General features: G+C 44.5%; 1 protein-coding gene across 7 annotated transcripts in view; it reads left to right on the forward strand.

Annotated features, from left to right (window-relative positions):
- Positions 1-18,375, forward strand: part of AREL1 (apoptosis resistant E3 ubiquitin protein ligase 1) — a 23,024-nt gene continuing 4,649 nt past the window's right edge. The window contains exons 1-18 of one of the 7 annotated variants that reach the window (XM_041128479.1): positions 1-96; positions 4,194-4,448; positions 5,160-5,261; positions 5,618-5,677; positions 6,337-6,563; positions 8,242-8,479; positions 9,473-9,642; positions 9,721-9,901; positions 10,628-10,875; positions 12,606-12,683; positions 13,189-13,330; positions 14,329-14,450; positions 16,221-16,296; positions 16,672-16,781; positions 17,300-17,479; positions 17,628-17,753; positions 17,954-18,083; positions 18,170-18,228. In XM_041128479.1, coding sequence (XP_040984413.1) covers positions 5,662-5,677; positions 6,337-6,563; positions 8,242-8,479; positions 9,473-9,642; positions 9,721-9,901; positions 10,628-10,875; positions 12,606-12,683; positions 13,189-13,330; positions 14,329-14,450; positions 16,221-16,296; positions 16,672-16,781; positions 17,300-17,479; positions 17,628-17,753; positions 17,954-18,083; positions 18,170-18,228 — 2,103 coding nt within the window. In that variant the 5' untranslated portion in view covers positions 1-96; positions 4,194-4,448; positions 5,160-5,261; positions 5,618-5,661. Of the gene's footprint in view, positions 97-494; positions 3,579-4,193; positions 4,449-5,159; positions 5,262-5,617; positions 5,678-6,336; positions 6,564-6,786; positions 6,848-8,241; positions 8,480-9,472; positions 9,643-9,720; positions 9,902-10,627; positions 10,876-12,605; positions 12,684-13,188; positions 13,331-14,328; positions 14,451-16,220; positions 16,297-16,671; positions 16,782-17,299; positions 17,480-17,627; positions 17,754-17,953; positions 18,084-18,169; positions 18,229-18,375 lie in introns of those variants that run through there. The other 6 variants (XM_030004260.2, XM_030004277.2, XM_030004268.2 and 3 more) reach the window with 6 other exon arrangements.

The raw sequence follows: 18,375 nt of genomic DNA on the forward strand, positions 1-18,375 counted from the left end.
TGGTGTCACTTCCGGCCGCCGGCACGGGGCAGCGGGAGCCCGCGCCGGTCGAGCGCAGGAGCGGGCCCGACGTCGCGGCCGCCGCCGGAGCCCTCGGTAACGGCGCTCCCCGCCCCCTCCCGCGCCTCGGGGGAAGGGGACGGGGACGGGAGGGGAGGGCGGGCTCCGGCGGGGGGAGCGGGGCTCCCGGGGCGAGGGAGCTGCAACTCGGTCGCCCCGCCGTGCTCGGGCGTCCCGCCGGGGTGGTGGCCCGGCCCGGCCCGGCCGCGGGTGGCGGCGGGAGGGGTGCGGCCGGCCCCGCTGCCGGCCCCGCTGCGTTCCCCGCTGCCGGCCCGGGGCGCCCGTGCTGGGGGCCGCCCCGCCCCTGCCCCTGGCAGGCCCGGAGCTACCGCGGCGGAGGCGGGCGGGAGCGGGGCTCCCGGTGAGCGGGAGGAGCTGGCTCTCACTGCCCCGCGCCGGCCTCCGGCTTTCTCTTCAGGTTTAGCCGTGCCGTTTGCCCGGCGCTGGCGGTGGCACGTGGGGTAGGTTGCGGGGGGGCTGGCGCCTGTGGAAAGGCCGCGGGGTTTGGTGGCCCCGCCGAGCCACAGCTGGTGCGGGCTGGAGGGGGAACCGCAGCGCACCGATCGCCCTCCTTCCCCCCTGCTTTTCTCTTTTGCGGAGCTGGGAGGGCACGGAGATCTTCAGCCCGCTTCCTTAAGCTCGCTGGGCTGGCGCGTTTTGAAGACTTCATGTCATGCTGGCTGTGCTGCACTCTAGCTCGTGAACTTCTTCATGAAAAGCAGTAGGTTGTCAGGATCCGTAGATCTTGCCAACAGCTGTGACCTGAAATCCTGGCAAATGAGCATAATTGCAGCTGTGCTTTCTGCAGCCGTAATGGTGTAGTCTGACCTGAAGCATCTCTTCTGCACACATAAGGAAACGTTCTCCATGTTCTCAGACTAGTCCCAGGCACTTGGTTTGTAGTGCCTTGTGTAGGGAAGGGTGAGAGAGAGGCCTCCTTGTTGTTATCTTTCTCGTGTAAGCTTTTGGGATTAGTGAGAACTGGCAGCTGTGGGTATCTTCCAAATGCAACCGGTTTTATCTGGTGTGCTGGTCAGAAAAAGCAGATATGAAGCCAGTGAGGTACTATGCAGGAGTTTTTTCCTGAAGTGCTGGCCTCAGTAGAACCATGACTGAGCCTCTGACAACGAGGAAGAAAATTAGGCTGAAAGGAGAACTCGGTTTGTTAGGGAAACCGTGGCTAAGCTTTCCACCGGGGTGATCGTACCAGATGAGACTGGCCTGGAAGTTGCCATCTGGCTGGCTTGCTGTGTTTGAGGAAGGCGGGAGGAGCTGACAGCCCTGGTGGTGGTTCAGTTGTGATGAAAAGTCTTTAGACTTAGGCAGTTGGCAAAAGTCTCCCATGGTTTGTTTTTTTTTTTTTTTCATGTTGTCACTATTTTATTTGGCTTGTGTGTAAATGCGTATGACAAATTCCAGCCCTGATGAGAGAATGACTGTTTTGTATGGACACTGGCCATTGATGTGGCTTTTGTCCTTGACAGCTGATACTGGAGCCTGCTCAGTGCCTTTTGCGCTGACTCTTCAGTCTTCTGTGGGTGTATTTTAAAGTTAGGTTCCCGTGGGCATTCCTGTTTGTTGGTTTGTGCATGCTCTACTTAATGTGCGAAAATACTGTGCCTTTTTACTCAGACGAGAATTGTCGTCTTGTGCGTGGCATGAGACACACGTGCCATTGGTGGTGGACATTTGTGCACGTGGATCGAGAGGATGTTTTGCACAGAGATGAAGGGTTCTCTCTTCTTGGTTGGATGAGGTAGTATCAACCTGCAGAAAGGTTTTAAATCCATCTTCTTAGTTTTGGAACTTGTCAAGGGAGACAAGAAAGGAAGTTAAATTTATCAGTGCACCAAAAAAACCAAGAGGCACAACAGATTTCCTAGGACCTCAGTAAATCAGTTCTGTATAGCATGCCCCCAACTGGCGTCGTAGCAGTAGCCACACGAATGTGCCATTACTGTGTTACAGTTCCTTTTGTATGTGCAGCTACCCTTGTGCTTCCTTCTGGAGCTTTGTACTGTGTTCTTCTGGCTTCACAGCAGCAGTAATACAAACAAAATGTTTTCCCATTACTGACCTTCCTTTCCTTGCTGACTTGAGAGAAGCAATAGCACTAATATGGTTTATTTTATGATTCCATACTGTCTATCCTGATTCTGCCAGTACTTCTACTGGAGTCAAACCAAGGTGAAGCTTTCCAAATCCCCATTTTCCCTGCAGATGGCAGGAGACCATTGCTTGCTCTGTCCTTGGATCACTAAGACCTGTCGGACAATTCAGCATTTTTTTTCCAGCCTAGCTACGATGGCACCTTATATTGCTGATTTTCAGAATTCATTTCCCAGATTGTTAGCTGGCAGTTCTTAGCACAGATACTATTTTAATTTAGATCTACATTCTGGTAAGTGAGTGGCAACATATCTTGGATACCAGCTACTCACAACTTGGTTCTTTACCCCAATGTATCCCAGCTGCAAGAGCATCCTTAAAGCTGATGGCAGTGTGTATGCTAGAGGGAAGTTGATTGTACGACAGCCACTTCATCTCTGGTGGCCACCTGACTTGGTGTCTTGTTTACCACTTCATCTAGAGATAATAAAATGAGAAGTTGCTGTGCTGATTGAGGGAGATAATTAATTCCCTGTGTCCAGTGAGCTCTGAAATTCTGCAACCCAGATCAAGATGCTCAGGCTTCAATTGACTTAAAAATCTTGTAGTTGAAGTGATGGGTCTTTCTCTTTTTATGTTTTTGAGAGAGAGTCTGTGTCACTTGTGGTATGCTTTACAGAAGGGAAAGAGTTATGGGCTGAGGCAGAAATGGCTTGGGTAGATGAACCCACAGGGCCAGTTTTGTGTTGTTTTTTCAGTGACATGAAGAGAGTGGTTCTGTAAGATGCTGGAGGGAGATCTCATAGATTCCCAAATATTGATAAGTTTCTGTGAAATTCCTCAGCTGTGTGGGGAGGAACCACACACCTTCCACAGCCAGGCCAAGCTGGAGCAGAGTTTCAACCAGCCATTTGTAGCACATCTTGGATATGTACTGTGAAAGAACTCAAATACCAATGAAATTGCTAAGTCTGTGATTTTTAATACACAGAGATATGAGTTTAGAAACCTTCATCTAGGAAGAGAATGAGAACTTATGCCTTGGGGACTGCAACACTGTTTGCTCAAGCAGAGAAAAGAAGAAAATAGCTGAGTGGGTGGGATTTTCCTTGAGATGTGGGGGAGGAAAAGACAGTGAGAGTCTGGCTGCTTCTGCAGCGCAATCAAAGAGCTCTGCACAGACTTACCTGTCAGTTTTCATATGCATTAGAAAGCTTAGTGGACGTATGCAAAGGCAGCCAGATCTGTATGATTATTGGGATGGAGGGAAATAAGAGACATCTGAAGAGGAAGGTTGATGAGGCGGGAGTAAGGAGGAAGTGGCAGCTGAGGCGGTGATATGGCAGGCAGGAAGAGCGCATCACTTACATCCCCAGAAGAGCTGACTCTCTTTACAGAGAGTTGCTGTGGTGAATGTGGGTTTGTTCATTTCATTCTCACTCCTTTATATAATCTGTGTTCTGAATGAGTAGATACCGACTGTGTAGGTTCTGTGGCTTTTCTTCTGGCATATGTCCTGGTTTTTGTGGGCTGCATCAATCCTTGCTGTTAGATTTTTTTTTTTTTTTTTTTTTAATCTCAATCTTGACAGTAGACTGTAATTTAGTGGATAGTGCTGCTGAAACTGAAATGCCTTATGAGGATACTAGTTTCCTGAATACCTAAAACAAGAGCAACAAAAGAAATTATCTAGTTTGCTTTGGGATCCAAGAACTTTCAAAGATTTATTTATTTAATTATTTTTAGGCTTGACTATAAATAGCCCTCTAGATTTGGGCAAAATCAGTCTGAGAATAGTACGTGGCATTTTGTGGGTTGTGAAGGCTTGAAGTGGTACCTGCTCCTTAGCACTCATAAATAGCACGCAGGTTCTTAGCTGCACCATCCTTTATAGCTCATTTCCTATGCATTTGATGTCTAGTGATATTCTTGCATCTTACACCTCTCACATGTTTCTACTTGCTAGATTTGCCCACAACAGTGGAGAGATCTAACCTTTCTCTCTCGTTTTTTTTCTTTTCCAGGGAAGCTAGCAAACAGCAGGCTATAGGGAGCAACATTGCAGGACAACCCTTTTCCACAAAGAGGAGGAAATTGCTGTGCTCAGGTTCTCACCTTTCAGCAGTGATTCTGTGATGCAAGTTCCAGGAGTTTCTGTGATAATCTTCTCTATGGCCTCTTCTTGCTGACATTAGCCCCAGTGTTGGGCACAAAGAGGAAGGATGCTGAAGAATGGGTACCCCCCTTTTGGCTTTTAGAACATGGGCACTTGTGTAAAGGTATGTGATTGCTCTTTGGTTGGAGGGATAGAGTATCTGTGGAGGCCAGCAGACAGTATTTGCTAGGCTGGAAAGTCATGGCTATTGTTGGGAGGAAATACCTCATTTAAGCTTTCTGCATGCTGCTGTCCATTGCTGCTGCTGTTGAGATGACTGATAAATAACTCCCCTTTTGTGTTTGTTTAAAAAAAAATAAACAGAAAAAGCGGCTTGAATGCACAATGTAGCTTCTCACTAACTGAATGGTGACATGGCGAGCTATATTGTATGCATTAGTGTATGCCAAATTGTTTGTCTACTTGTCACGTTCCTTGCTGCTGCTCTTCCGTCTGTCAGCTATGTCTTATCAACCAAACAGCATGTTGTTGTTCTGGGTGTGGTCTTTTTACTACATGTTTGTTTAGCAGTCCCCTCAGTGAGAACTTGATTCTAGATTGGTGTCTCTAAAAATTGCTGTAATCTTAATAGCGTACAAAACCAAGGTTTTAGCTTGTATGATGATCAGTGAGAGTTTCAGCGGAGATGCTCTGCTTTGCAGAAGTGAGCAGAAAAATACAGATGGACTGTTTTCCAGTTGCATTCGTACTTTCTGTAGTAGAGTTACAGGGCAAAAAATGGATTCAGCTCTGCCCTAGAAGGATTTTGTTTGTTCTGAACAAATGGGGATGGTCTTGTCTGCAACCCTTTTATTCCATAGCTTTTTCTTCTAAGGTTGCTGGTTGAGGGTCATCTTCTGTCCATTTTGGTGGTGGCTCTGTGATGTGCTTTCATGGCAGACTAGAAGTTAACTTTGTGACTTGCAGAAGCAAGCAGGTGTGAGAGTTTGGATGAGTGGCTTTTGGCTGGTGCTGTCGAACTTAGTGATCCTGCAAAAAGTAGCTCCTTCTTGCAGCAGCCAGAGCCTGCTCTCACTGGTTTCTGAGGATAATATGTTGTCCTTATAGATCCCTGAATCTGAATGGGAATCTGTGATGGAGGGAGAACTGTTCCTTGTAGCATGCTGTCCTCTTTGCATAAATCACAGTCTTACGGAATAATGCTTTAGGGATGTCCTTGGAGAGGAAGATAGATGATCGATAGGTATTTGTCTGAGGAATCATAGATTAAATTTAGGCCAGTGTGTGTGAGGAAGAGTCATTAGACTGGACTTGGCCTATTTTGTGTTCTAGATGCAGCTGTGATCCTCGGCTGTGTGTCTCACCGAAGGGACCTGATGTTTTACATTATTGGTAAGTGAAGGAAAGGCTGCCACTGTCTTTGTTGACCTCTCCATAGGCTTTAGAAGGATTTCTTGAAAGCCTCTGCTTTCATGTTAGTTCAGAGTCTACCTAACAAACATGAAGTTACTGTCACCCCACACTGTGCCCTCCACCTGGCAGACTTGCCTCTCCACTATTCTTCTTGTTCCTAAAGTCCTTCCATTGACCTCATTCCTAAGCCACTCCTTTACTTTTTCTTTCAGGAACTAGTGCAGGGTTGTTGCCTTCATGATGCTTCTTAATCTAGCCTTAATGTGATGTGCAGGGGTTGTGTGGTTATATGACTGTTTTCCTTAAAGGAATCTCTGTAGTTCTAACTTGCAGCTCAAAGGGAATTCCATGCTTCTGTTGGGATGTCTGCTAGCCATACCTGAGACTCTGTACCACCTTTACATATTTCCTCTGTTTGCAGTCATTTGCAGAGTTTTAAGGGACTTGTTATTCTCTAACCTTACTTGTAGCATAACACAAACCATAAATGTTCACACAATAGCTTCTGCCTTAAACACCTAATTTGCAGTTGAGTAGAATGTCATTAATAAAAGGCATCTTGGGCTCACGCAGAGGAGATTTTGGTGCCTGACTCAGCCATGCTGCTGCAACCACCCTCTCTTCTCTCCTTGCTGCAGGTGGGATCACAGTATCTGTGGTAGCTTTCTTCTTCACCATTAAGTTCCTCTTTGAGCTTGCCGCACGTATAGTCAGCTTCCTTCAGCATGAGGACCGGGAACGCCGAGGGGAGCGCACTATTTATGACTACGTGCGAGGCAACTACCTGGATCCCCGGTCCTGCAAAATCTCCTGGGATTGGAAGGACCCCTATGAGGTGGGCCATAGCATGGCCTTCCGAGTGCATGTAAGGGAATATTTCTGTTTCCATGCAGCTTTGGGGGCAGGAACAGAGGTCTGAGTTAGGGATGGGCTCTTCAAATGTTTTTTATTGGGGCCAAGGTGGATGTAACTTAGGAGTAGGAAAACTATCTTGTTTATGTCTTCTGCCACCCATAATTGTGTTGCAGAACTCTGTAAGTACATAGCTGAGGTTTGCGCTCCTTAAAATCTTATCTCCCTCTCTTTAGAATCCTCTGAAGAACCGGAGGAGACCAGGCTTGTCCTATCTACTGCTTCCTTTACTGGGAAGTGAGTGGGCTGAGCCTTGCCTTCAACAGACTTGGTGCTATCTTTTGGTTGTGCAGCTGAAGTTGGGAGCATGGGAATGGGCGTTTTACCAACTCAAGAATTGTAAAGCTTCATGGCCGCTCCCCATTCCTCCAAAATTGAGTGTTATTCTGTCTGACCTGGAAAAGCCTGCCAAGGATTCTTTTTTCTCTCCAATACCAAAAGGCCAAGTCTAGGGGAATGGGACAAGTATACAAATAAGATAGGTGAGGGGCCTGAACACTGAGAGTTTGAAGCTAAGTGGAGAAAGTTTGAACAGAATTTGCTGGGCTCGTGCCCACCTTTCTGCCCCACCTTCCCTACCCAGAAAGGTATTGAAATAAGAAGAAAGGTTCAGCTAGGTTGCCATACCCATACCTCTTGGTAAGGCGAGGAAAACCCTTCTGCTTGAAGGTGAATAAGGTGTTCTAACTCCAGGGCAGGCTGTGAAAAAGAGCTGAGGGGAAAGGATTTGTTCTGTTCCTGCTGTTTAAATTTATTCCGTTCACCTTACTGACTCTCACTCATGGCAGCTCCAGCAATGTGCCCTTCCACTTCATGCTTGTCTCCCATTTGCTTAGCCCTTTATTCATCAACAGTAGCTGTTGCATGCAGTGTTTACTCTGACTGACAGTCAAGATACGTACTACTTCAGGCCCCACGACCTCCCTTATTTAGAAACGGAATAATAGTAACCTCTTGCTGATTGCAGGCTGATTGCAGATGGCAGGCAGGGTCTGGCCACAAGCTGCAGCTCTTGAAGAGCCATGCACATAGGGTTTCAAGGTGTAAGTCTTTCCTTGTAAGGAAGTACTGGTTGAGGTATGTTACCCTCTGAAATTGTCCAGCAGATCACTTCTGTGGTTGAGCTGCCTGTGATTTTATGTAACACGTCGTTTTCATGCTGATGCTTCTTATCAGCACAGACTGGGTCAGTCAGCTCCATAAGTCAGCATCTTCTCCACACTGTTTTCTGTAATAAATTGGTGAGAGCTTTTCCAGAGCCTAGCTGTACAAACGGACAAGATCTGCTTGTTTCTCCGAAAGGATGTGGCTTTGCTTTTTTCCTTTTGATAGTGGGTTCTCTTGGTTTCTGCTCTGATATTGCACTAACAGTGCAGAGAAGAAATGCCTAGTGGCATGTTCTTTTCAGGGCACTCATTTGAACCCCAGCACAAAAGAGAATGAGGCTGTTCAATGCCCACTTGTGCCCTGTTTGCTTCGGAGAACACAGCCTGTGTGACAGAGCTGGCTCTTAATTTTTTTTCCTTTGCTGAGCTGGGGTTCTTGCCCTTGTTTCCTCGAGGCGACTTGCTTTCTCTTCCTCTGTGCACTGCATATTTTTGCTGACCTGGACTTCTCCATTTCCCATGCAGTTATTCTATAAAAATGGGCAACCCTTCCCTGCTCACCGGCCTGTGGGGCTGCGAGTTCACATCTGCCATGTGGAGCTAGCAATTGATATTCCTGTAACCCAGGAAGTTCTTCAGGAGCCTAATTCCAATGTGGTGAAAGTGGCCTTCACTGTGCGCAGGGCTGGGAGATACGAGATCACTGTAAAACTCGGTGGCTTGAATGTGGCTTACAGCCCGTACTACAAGGTGTTCCAGCCAGGTAAGATCTAACTGGCCCTCTAATGATTCAAAGTGGATTTGGAGGTATTGGAGGCAGTTAGGTAAATGTGTTTCCAGCTAAAATAGGTAGGTGACAGGGAAAGGGTTACCCTTCACCATTTTCCTCTTGCCATGTGTAGATCCCAGCAATAGACCCATGACTAAAACATACTTGTGACTACCAGTATGTGGCAAAATAGAAACTGCCTTACAGAATAAGTCGTTAGTGCTGCTTAAACTCCCTAACCACTTATGTCATGTTCTCCGTTTTGTAGTAACTTCTTCATGATCCATCCAGTAGTCAGAGAATGCCTTTTGTAAAAGTACTGAGTTATTTGCATCTGAATTGGAAATGCTGTCATGATTTGACTCTTCCTCTTTTGAATACCCTACTCTATTCTTTTAAGCTCCTGGAGCAGTTGATACCTTTGATTATATGCTTCTTTAAAAACTTTTTTATCCATTTTAAATTGGTTTCCTTCTACTTTTGTTTTTTGACCCCAATCAGCATCTTTTATATTTCATGTACATGTTCATTGAAAGTATCTCTATTCCATTGCATTGTGAATAGATACAAAGCTTGCTAATGTACCTCGTCAGAAAGGGGAAGCTCAGGTTTAATTTGGATACCCTTCAGGCTAAAGTTTGTTTGGTAAGCTGAATTTGCAGGTTTCCTTGGATGTCAGCTGACTTGTATTTTGTATGTGCAGTGGGAGCAAGTTCTTGAGCTGAAGGTTAGAATGGTGGAAAAAACATTCTTTAGAAGGCTAGTAACTGGGTTTGCTATATCAGTATTAATTTTCTGACCCAAGGCAAACCCTGTGCACCACATCATGTATTTCAGTGCTCAGGTACTTTATTTTTTGAATGTAGGGGCCTAGAATGTGTTTAGATTTGATCCATTTTCAAGGGTATTGTGCCCCAGTTGCTTTTCCTTTGCTCTTGGTAGCTTCAGCTTGGAATTTGTTTGACTCTAAACTGTTATTGTCTTCAGGGATGGTGGTTCCCTCCAAAACCAAAATCGTCTGCCATTTCTCCACTCTGGTGCTGACGTGTGGACAGCAGCACACTCTGCAGATAGTTCCCAGAGATGAGTATGACAATCCCACCAGCAATTCTGTGTCCCTGATAGATGAGCACAATTACAGCCTCTCCATCTATGAGGTGAGTGCAACCTCATCACTTGCCGCTTGACTTCAGGTGAGCTAGAGAGCCCCCTTTATTAATTTGTTTTCTGTTTAGCTGGGTCCTCAAGAAGAAGAGAGCTCTGACGTTGTGTTTGAGAAGTCTGTGGTGTCCAACCGGCAGACTTGCGAAGTGTTCTTCCGACTCACCTTGCACTGTAGGGGGTGTTTCCATGCCTGCATCTCCTACCAGAACCAGCCCATAAGCAATGGTGATTTTGACATCATTGTTCTAAGTGGTGAGTCGAGACCTACTCAGTATTCATTCTTCAGGTGTCCTCCTACAAGATGCTTTGCACACTTGTGTGGCAGAGCTAAATGTGGCTTCCCTGCAGGCTAGCCGTGCTTAATTACTCAAGGAATGCCTATTCATTTAAAAATGCTAAGGTAAATGAATTTGCTCCTGACAGGGGAGATCTCTGAAGGCTGATACTCTGTTTCATCAGCTGATAAAAGCACGTGTGTTTTTTCCCCTATCTCAGGAGGTTTACCTCTGAAATTAGGCAGTTTTTATTGCTTGCTAGTACTTAGCATCTGGGCCATACTGGAAGTGAGCCAGTCATGTATTGTATGTTATGCTATATAGATGAACAACAGTGCATGTGACCTATGTGCTTTTTTACAATTTTATAATTCCTGGTTGCCTCAGGAGTAAGCCAGTCTGCAATATGGCTGTCAAGTGGCTATGCCTTCAAGCTGGTGCTCTGAGAGGGATGTTCTGTATGCCTTTTTCCTTTTTTCTTCAACCGGTCACTGAAGCCAGGACAGACAAACTGCTGTCTTGAAATCTTTTTGTCCCACTCCTGGGTTCTCTTCATCAGTTTCACTTGACCAGATTTTCCTTTGGATGTGTAGCCTTTTCTTTAAAATCATAGCAACTAATTTGCTGGTGGTCTGTGGATTCTTTACTTTTTGATTCTGGTCTCCATTAAGATTTACACAACTCTCTTACCTGTTTCATTCAGAGAATGAAAAGAACATTGTAGAACGCAATGTGTCCACCTCGGGTGTCAGTATTTACTTTGAAGCCTACCTTTATGATGCTCCTAGTTATACCAACACTCAGTGGCAACTTCCACCAACGCACCTGAGCTCCTCCCAGCGCCATCCTTCTACTGCAACTGAGGATGAAGATGAAGATTCTCCCTCTGACAGCCAAACACCTGAGAAAGTGAAGAAACCTAAAAAAGTGTACTGCTATGTGTCACCTAAGGTAGATATCACAAAGTTACCACTCTTTGGTGCATGTTTAAAGTACACTGCAACTGAAGAGCTTCCTTGTGCCCTATATCTTAGCTCCAGATTTAGGTGCCTCAGATTTGGTTAAAAAAGGTTTGCCTAAGGCTAGGCAGTAAAACGTCTCAGTAGACTGAGAATAATGTTAAAATGCTCCTTGAAGTTTTAGGACTCCATGAGTCTTTCTAGGTCTGACCCAAAGCCTACTGGGAATTTTCTCACTGATTGTTCAATAGATATTCTGTTTGCCTTGCCTTAGCTCTGTTCAAGTCAGACCTGCAATTCCCTTTCTCAGTTTCTGATACCTGTAGGTTGGAAGATAGAGGAAGAGACTTCTCAGATTTTATGTCTTTGTCCTGTTTCATGAATGTTTCAGGGCAAAGAAAAGGAAAAAATGGGCAGAGGACAAAAGGTAAATGTATAAACAGAAAAACCAGGATTCAAGCAAGTCAAGAGAAACAGGATTCTCTTATAGTAAGAATATGTTAACAGAAACTATTACCCCTTATTATTGCCTACAAGCATCAGGGAAACTAGAAAGAAAATTCTGCTAAATCTACTAATAAACTTAAATTCACTTTGCTAATCTAGCGATCTGAATGCATTCTGAAAAATGCAGTGATAGACATCAAAGTGAAAGACTAATCAAGGAATTGCTTTCCTGACAAAGAGAGAAAGAGGGCTGTGAAACAGTTACAGGATGGAGAGTGTTGCTAGAGAGTTCTAAATCTCTGCTGCATGCAGCTCTAAGAACTACTTTGGGAGTGCTTGCTGGGTCCTTGTGAGCTTAGCATCCTTTCATCCTTGGGGTATCGTTCTGGACTTTTGTACTCTTTTCTATTGCGTTACCTGGTAAAGAAGATCACCAGAAGTGGGTACTGTTGCAGATTCCCTTTAGGTGCCAAAGTTGTTAATGCAATTCTGATGCCTGCATAATTGTATCCCTGGATAAGTCTATATATAATCTAGAGCATCTGTCCTGCACAGCAGATAACTTACTATGCTGTTATTTCTTTAAGGAGTTGCTGTTCGTATTTGCTTTGTTTCTGGAGAAATGCTGCTTGTCATTTTTTCCAGTCATTGCAGCTAGAACAGGTTTGTGCAGGAAATGGTTGTGTTTTCTCTAAAGATGCTAAAATTTCATCTTAGCTTGTGCTCCAGAAGATGACAGTTCCATAGTTAGTGATTTGTTCTGGCAGAAATACACTGAGAAGAAATTTCTGCAAACCTCCTGGACTTAGCAATTGCAAGTGCTTTTTAAAAGTTGTTTGAAATGTTTGTGAAAATTAGGGAGTAGTAGCAATAGTTCTGTTAGCGTGACTTTTTCCAAAACCTTTTTGTTAATGCATTACAGACTTGTCCTGAATTCAGCCTGTCAAGTGTACTTAACATTACCTTCCAATTAGTCTGGTGATGTTCTACTGAACACAATGGCTTATTGCTGTAAAACATGTCATGCTGGGATCCCACATGCATCGTAAATGCATGCAGTAAAATCTTACTGACAAGTTGCTTACAGTTCTATACAGCTTTAAGGGTTTTTATTTATTGTGCCAGAAGAAGATTTCACCAAATGTTGCAGAAACCTGTCCCTGGGGTTGAAGGGAGGCCTGGCCTTATGGATTTGTCCTGTGCCTCATGTGTTTCAGGGACAGCCCTTAACAGATGTGTGACCTTTAACATTTTCTTTTCCTTGTGGTTGCTCAGCAATTCTCAGTGAAAGAATTTTACCTGAAGATTATTCCATGGCGCCTTTTCACCTTTAGAGTATGTCCTGGCACAAAGGTAAGTCTCTTTCCATGCAGCTATCGCTGCACCTCCATGTTGTTAGCTTGTGGTCCTTGTGAATCACAGTTTGATTTTTCCTGTTGGAGAGAAGGGCTTCCACCCACAACAACATTTTGTTGCATAAGATTCAACTGTGGAATTCCCTCTCATTGCCTGAATTCTGCTAATATTTATGAACAGGAGCCAGTTGTATCACTCCTTCCTGCCCTTTGTCCCAATGCTAGGCAAAAATCTTGATTTCTTTTGCATTTCCCATGTTTATTTTCCTCATAACCTTGCTAAAATGCTGTGGTGGTGTCCACTGAAGCCCCTAGGCTAGGGTGTGAAGTTTGAAGCAGCCTCCTAACTGGAGTCTGGATGCTTGAAATAGTGTTCCTGTTAACTGCATCTACGTAAGTGAGCAGAGAAAGTTTTAGAGCACAGGTGGTGTTGCTCTGTCTACTGAACATACTGTGCCTTCTGCATGATTGGTTTACCCGTTCTTGCATCTTTTTGCTGCTAGTTTTCATACCTTGGTCCTGACCCTGTGCACAAATTACTGACACTGGTGGTGGATGATGGGATCCAACCCCCTGTGGAGCTCAGCTGCAAGGAGAGGAACATCTTGGCAGCCACTTTCATTCGCTCTCTGCATAAAAACATAGGTAAAGGGGTGGTGAGGTGGGTACAGTAGTCAGGAAGTTAGCACTTGAGTCTGCTGGTTTCCCCAGGGAATGAGGATTGCCAGCACTGAATGACCTCTGATGAGGACTCTGATTCCCAGAGTCTCATGTTCTGTTCCTGTTGGTGCTTCCAGTGAATGTATTTCATCATGCCAGCTGTTCCTTTTCAGTTTGGCTTTTCTGTCAGGCTCTTTGAAAGCACACCTGTGAGTATCTGAATGTCAGCAAGACTAACTGCAAACTGCCTTTAGAGTTCTGTCTCCAAACCTTGCTGTAAAAAACTCATCCTTGGGCTGTAAAGCTGACCTGTTGTCATGGTTTAACCACAGCCAGCAACTAAGCACCACGCAGCTGCTCACTCACTCCCTGCCCCGCAGTGGGATGGGGCAGAGAATTGGAAAGAAAAAGATAAAACTCGTGGGTTGAGGTAAGAACAGTTTAATAAAACAGAAAGGAAGAAACTAATAATGACAGTAATAACAATAATAAAATGACAGTAATAATTAAAGGATTGGAATATACAAAACAAGTGATGCACAATGCAATTGCTCACCGCTTGCTGACCAATGCCATTAGTTCCTGAGCAGTGATCCCCCCAGGCCAACTCCCCCCAGTTTATATACTGGGCATGATGTCACATGGTATGGAATACCCCGTTGGCCAGTTTGGGTCAGCTGCCCTGGCTGCGTCCCCTCCCAACTTCTTGTGCCCCTCCAGCCTTCTTGCTGGCTGGGCATGAGAAGCTGAAAAATCCTTGACTTGTTGCTAAGTGGTGTTTATACCAATGAAAAACATCAGTGTGTGTTATCAACATTATTTTCATACTGAATCCAAAACTTAACACTATACCAGCTACTAGAAAGAAAGTTAACTCTTTCCCAGCCAAAAACAGGACACCTGTGCAGTTAGTCTTAGGAATGCCTTCTAGATGTTCGAGGTATTGACAGCTCAGGCCTGACCCAAATTGTCACTATTCTCAGGGGGCTCAGAGACCTTCCAGGACAAAGTGAACTTCTTTCAGCGAGAGCTACGTCAGGTGCATATGAAAAGACCTCATTCGAAGGTCACACTGAAGGTCAGCCGTCACTGTCTGCTGGAGTCGGTGAGTGTATAGGTCACTTCACTTAAAGCCCAATGCTTCCTTCATTCTTTTTTTTTCTGCTCAGTGCCTAAAGAAATCCAAACTGGCATGTGCTGGCGCAACCACATTAAAATAATGAGTCCTTCTGTTTCAAGGCAGATGCCAGTAGACAGCTTGAGATGGAAAAAAGAAAAAAAAAAATAAATCTCAAGGTAGCTCCTCTGTGTTCAGGTTTGGTATTATGTGGGATGCTGTGTTCCTTCTCTACAGCCAGTAAGATCAGATCAGTTTCTTAAGTAATGAGGAAACTTCAGCTCTGATAAACTTTTAAGGAACTTGTCGCAGAGTAAGTCAAGCCCTGAGAGATGTCTAGGGTAAATGCATGCATAGCCTGGAAAAACAGGAAATCTGCTGGTGCTATTCTGTCCCCACTTTACATTGGAACCTGAGGCCCAGAGCGAGAGTGTCTGCTTGGATCAGATTTGGGAGCAGAACCTAGAGCTCCTGAGTCTTTATCTACTGTTTTTCTTGTACAGAGCCATTCAGTGAGATAAGCTGTCAAGTCAGGTGTTACTGAGGTGCATGCATGAAACTCTTGCATCAACAGGCTTCTAGTAGTGGTTCAGTGTGATGATAAAATATTCTTTAGAGTCCTTGAGTTAAGCCTTCACCGATACTGACTTGACCTGATGTGCTTCTAAAATCGAATTTAAAAAAGCATCATTCATATAATACAGTTCTTAACTGACATTCTAAATACTGTGTCCACAGCTCAGGCAGTTATCCTGACTTATTGTTTCCACATGTGTCTCACAACAGTAATGTTATAAAGATGGAAAAGAACATTTCTGGGGAAAGCAGGAGTGGCTGGGATTTCCCTTGACTTACACTCAGTAAATCTGTTTTTTAGAATATTTTCTGCACGTACGAGCTTGCAGTGTTCATGAGATTATGTTTCGGTTAATAGCTTGCTACAAAATTACTTCACTTCTAAACAGCATTTCCATGACTATTTTTCCCGCTATTTTGGAAATTCCTGCGCTGTCATGAGCACTGGTGTTACAGCCTGGTAAGACAAAATAAATTAAGGGCCATAATAATAATAAATGTAAGCTTTAGTGTCCAAGGTTGACAAGCACAATGAATGTGACCAAGGTGTTTAACCCAGAGGTATGACTAGCATGATGCTCTAACCTATTTGAAGATAAGCTAAGCCAAAGCTACCTGTATGACTGAGGACTGCTGTGTAGCTTTTAAAATTTTCTTTAATTGGAATCCAGAATCAGGACACAGCAAGTTCTAGACACTGGAAATATTTTGCTACTTTTTTGCATCGTGACTTGCTTTAAGTATGTACTCAGTGAACCCTTCAAGCTATTTTCTAATGCTCTCTGAAATGTTCTTTTTTTAATTCTAATTCGTGGGCTGAGAGTGCTTTACAGAAATTGCTCCTTCCCACAGGCATTTTAATACTTTAAACAATACTGTACTGCAGCCTTGAGAGGGATACATCTGTGCTGTGCTAAGACCTCACACTGGTTTTAAGACGAGCTGTATGTGGATAATGTGTCTTATAATAGAAAATGAGGAATGGACTTCTGTGGCTTTGGACAAATAAAAATTAGACCTTAGGAGTTCCTAATTCTCACTTTTATTCTTTAGAGTACTAGACTGTTTCTTGGTTTTTGTGTTGCTTAACTTGCCTATCCACATGTGCAGGATTGCATATTGGCTATGGGGTGCCAAGCAGTAATGGCTGCTGCCTTTTTTTTTTTTTTTTTTTTTTTGCAGTCTTTTAAAGCAACACGAAATTTTTCTGTTTCTGACTGGAGCAAAAACTTTGAAGTGATTTTTCAGGATGAAGAAGGTGAGTTATCTTGTGAATATGTTTAAGGAGGAAGTGAAAGGAATGATGGTGGAGTAGTTTTAGTCTGAAATTCTGGTTTCTTGTAATATGTCTATCCTTTGTGGCTTTCTAGTACTATCACTTTCTCACAGATGTTAGCAACTTACCCTGCCGGTGCTATTCTATCCGTACTTTACATAGGGACCTGAGGCCCAAATAAAAAATATTAGGACTAGGTTTGGGAGCAGAACCTAGAGTTCTAGAGTCCTTGTCTACTGCTTTTTTGCTATAGAGCTGTTCACTGTGGTGAGCTGTCATGTCAGGTAATAGTGAGCAGCATTCATGAAACTCTTGAATTGATGACCCATGGATGACCAGGCTTGTTTTATCTTGTAGCTCTGGACTGGGGAGGTCCACGCAGAGAGTGGTTTGAGCTCATCTGTAAGGCATTATTTGATACCACCAATCAACTCTTTACTCGCTTTAGTGATAACAACCAGGCCTTGGTGAGTCTGCAGTTCCTATGCTTAATGCACAGAAATGTATGCGTTGACATGCTGATGGTTAAGTAATGCTGCTGCTATTAAGTGGTGTGCAACCTTACCCATTCTTTAGCTTGCCTGCACAGTCACTTCCAGTGCCTTTCTCAAAGCTTTGCTTAATGATCTTAACCCATTGAAGTGTCAAAGAACTGGCTGGATGAACAGCAGAGGGTGGCCAGTCAGCAGGGAAGGCTGGATTTCTGGGCAAGAGGAGGTGGCATCAGAGTGTCTAGAGGTTTTGTTGGATCTGAATGTTTCAGAATCCATTTCTGCTCTCGTACAGCTTCTGGCCTGTGCATGTGAAACGTTTTGTATCCTTCCTAGGCAGGCTCAGGCATTTTACTTCTATTGCTTGGCTTTGAGAATATTACACTAAAGTTCTGGGGCAGCCTGAGAGATGCAGTGACTTGAACTAGTCCCATACTTGCTCTTTATTAGTCTTGTCTGGTTCTTGGATATTTCATTTTGCTTCCTCTTCACAGGTGCATCCAAATCCGGGGCGTCCCACATATTTACGACTCAAAGTATACGAATTTGCAGGCCGCCTAGTAGGAAAGTGTCTTTATGAATCATCTCTGGGAGGTGCTTACAAACAACTGGTTCGAGCTCGCTTCACCAGATCATTCCTGGCTCAGATCATAGGACTTCGTATGCATTACAAGGTAAAGCTTCCCAGCCTTGTCTGAAGCCTGTATTGGTGTGGGGAGAGGTTGAGCGTTGGTGTAGTAGAAGCAGATCCAGAGTCCTGGTTAACAATGTATGATTTTCTTTCTTCCCTCCATGTCCCTGCCTTCTTTTTCTTTCACACAGTATTTTGAAACGGATGACCCAGAATTCTATAAATCCAAAGTTTGTTTCATACTGAACAATGATGTGAGCGAGATGGATCTGGTCTTTGCTGAAGAGAAGTATAGCAAAACAGGACAGCTGGAGAAGGTGAGGGAGGCAGTTCCTGAAGGTGGGACAGTTTAACCCCTTCTGCCTATAGCAGGGGTGGCTGAGAACTCTGCTTTGTGCCCCAGAAAATTGAGCTTACTCTGGGCAGTAGCTCCTTGCTTGGGTTTATTCTGGTTAGGAGTTCAGGTTTGGGGAATGCTGCTGGTCACACTCAAGGTCAAGTGTTCTCCTGTTTGCAGGTGGTGGAACTGGTGACAGGAGGGGCTCAAGTACCAGTGACCAATGAAAACAAAATCTTGTATCTAAATCTGCTTGCGCAATACAGGCTGGCCAATCAGGTTAGAGAGGAAGTGGATCACTTCCTGAAAGGTAACAGGCTGTCTGCTCCCTGCTCCTTTCTGCCTTTATGTCCCAGAGGATAGCTCTTGCTGCTCTTCTCTCCTCTTCTCTTCCAGGTCTTAACGAGTTAGTTCCTGAGAACCTCCTGGCTATTTTTGATGAGAATGAGCTTGAGGTAATTGCTGCCTCCATAAGCATCTCTACCCTTACTTCCCCTCCTCTCTGACAAATGGAAGTGCTTTCTGGATCTGGAATAAAGCCAAAATGTTTCTTCTCTAAGCATTTTAAATGTTTGTAATCTGCACAGTAACTGTTGCCTTGT

The sequence above is a fragment of the Aquila chrysaetos genome, chromosome 2 (assembly GCF_900496995.4).
Source record: "Aquila chrysaetos chrysaetos chromosome 2, bAquChr1.4, whole genome shotgun sequence".
Classification (NCBI taxonomy): Eukaryota; Metazoa; Chordata; class Aves; order Accipitriformes; family Accipitridae; genus Aquila; species Aquila chrysaetos.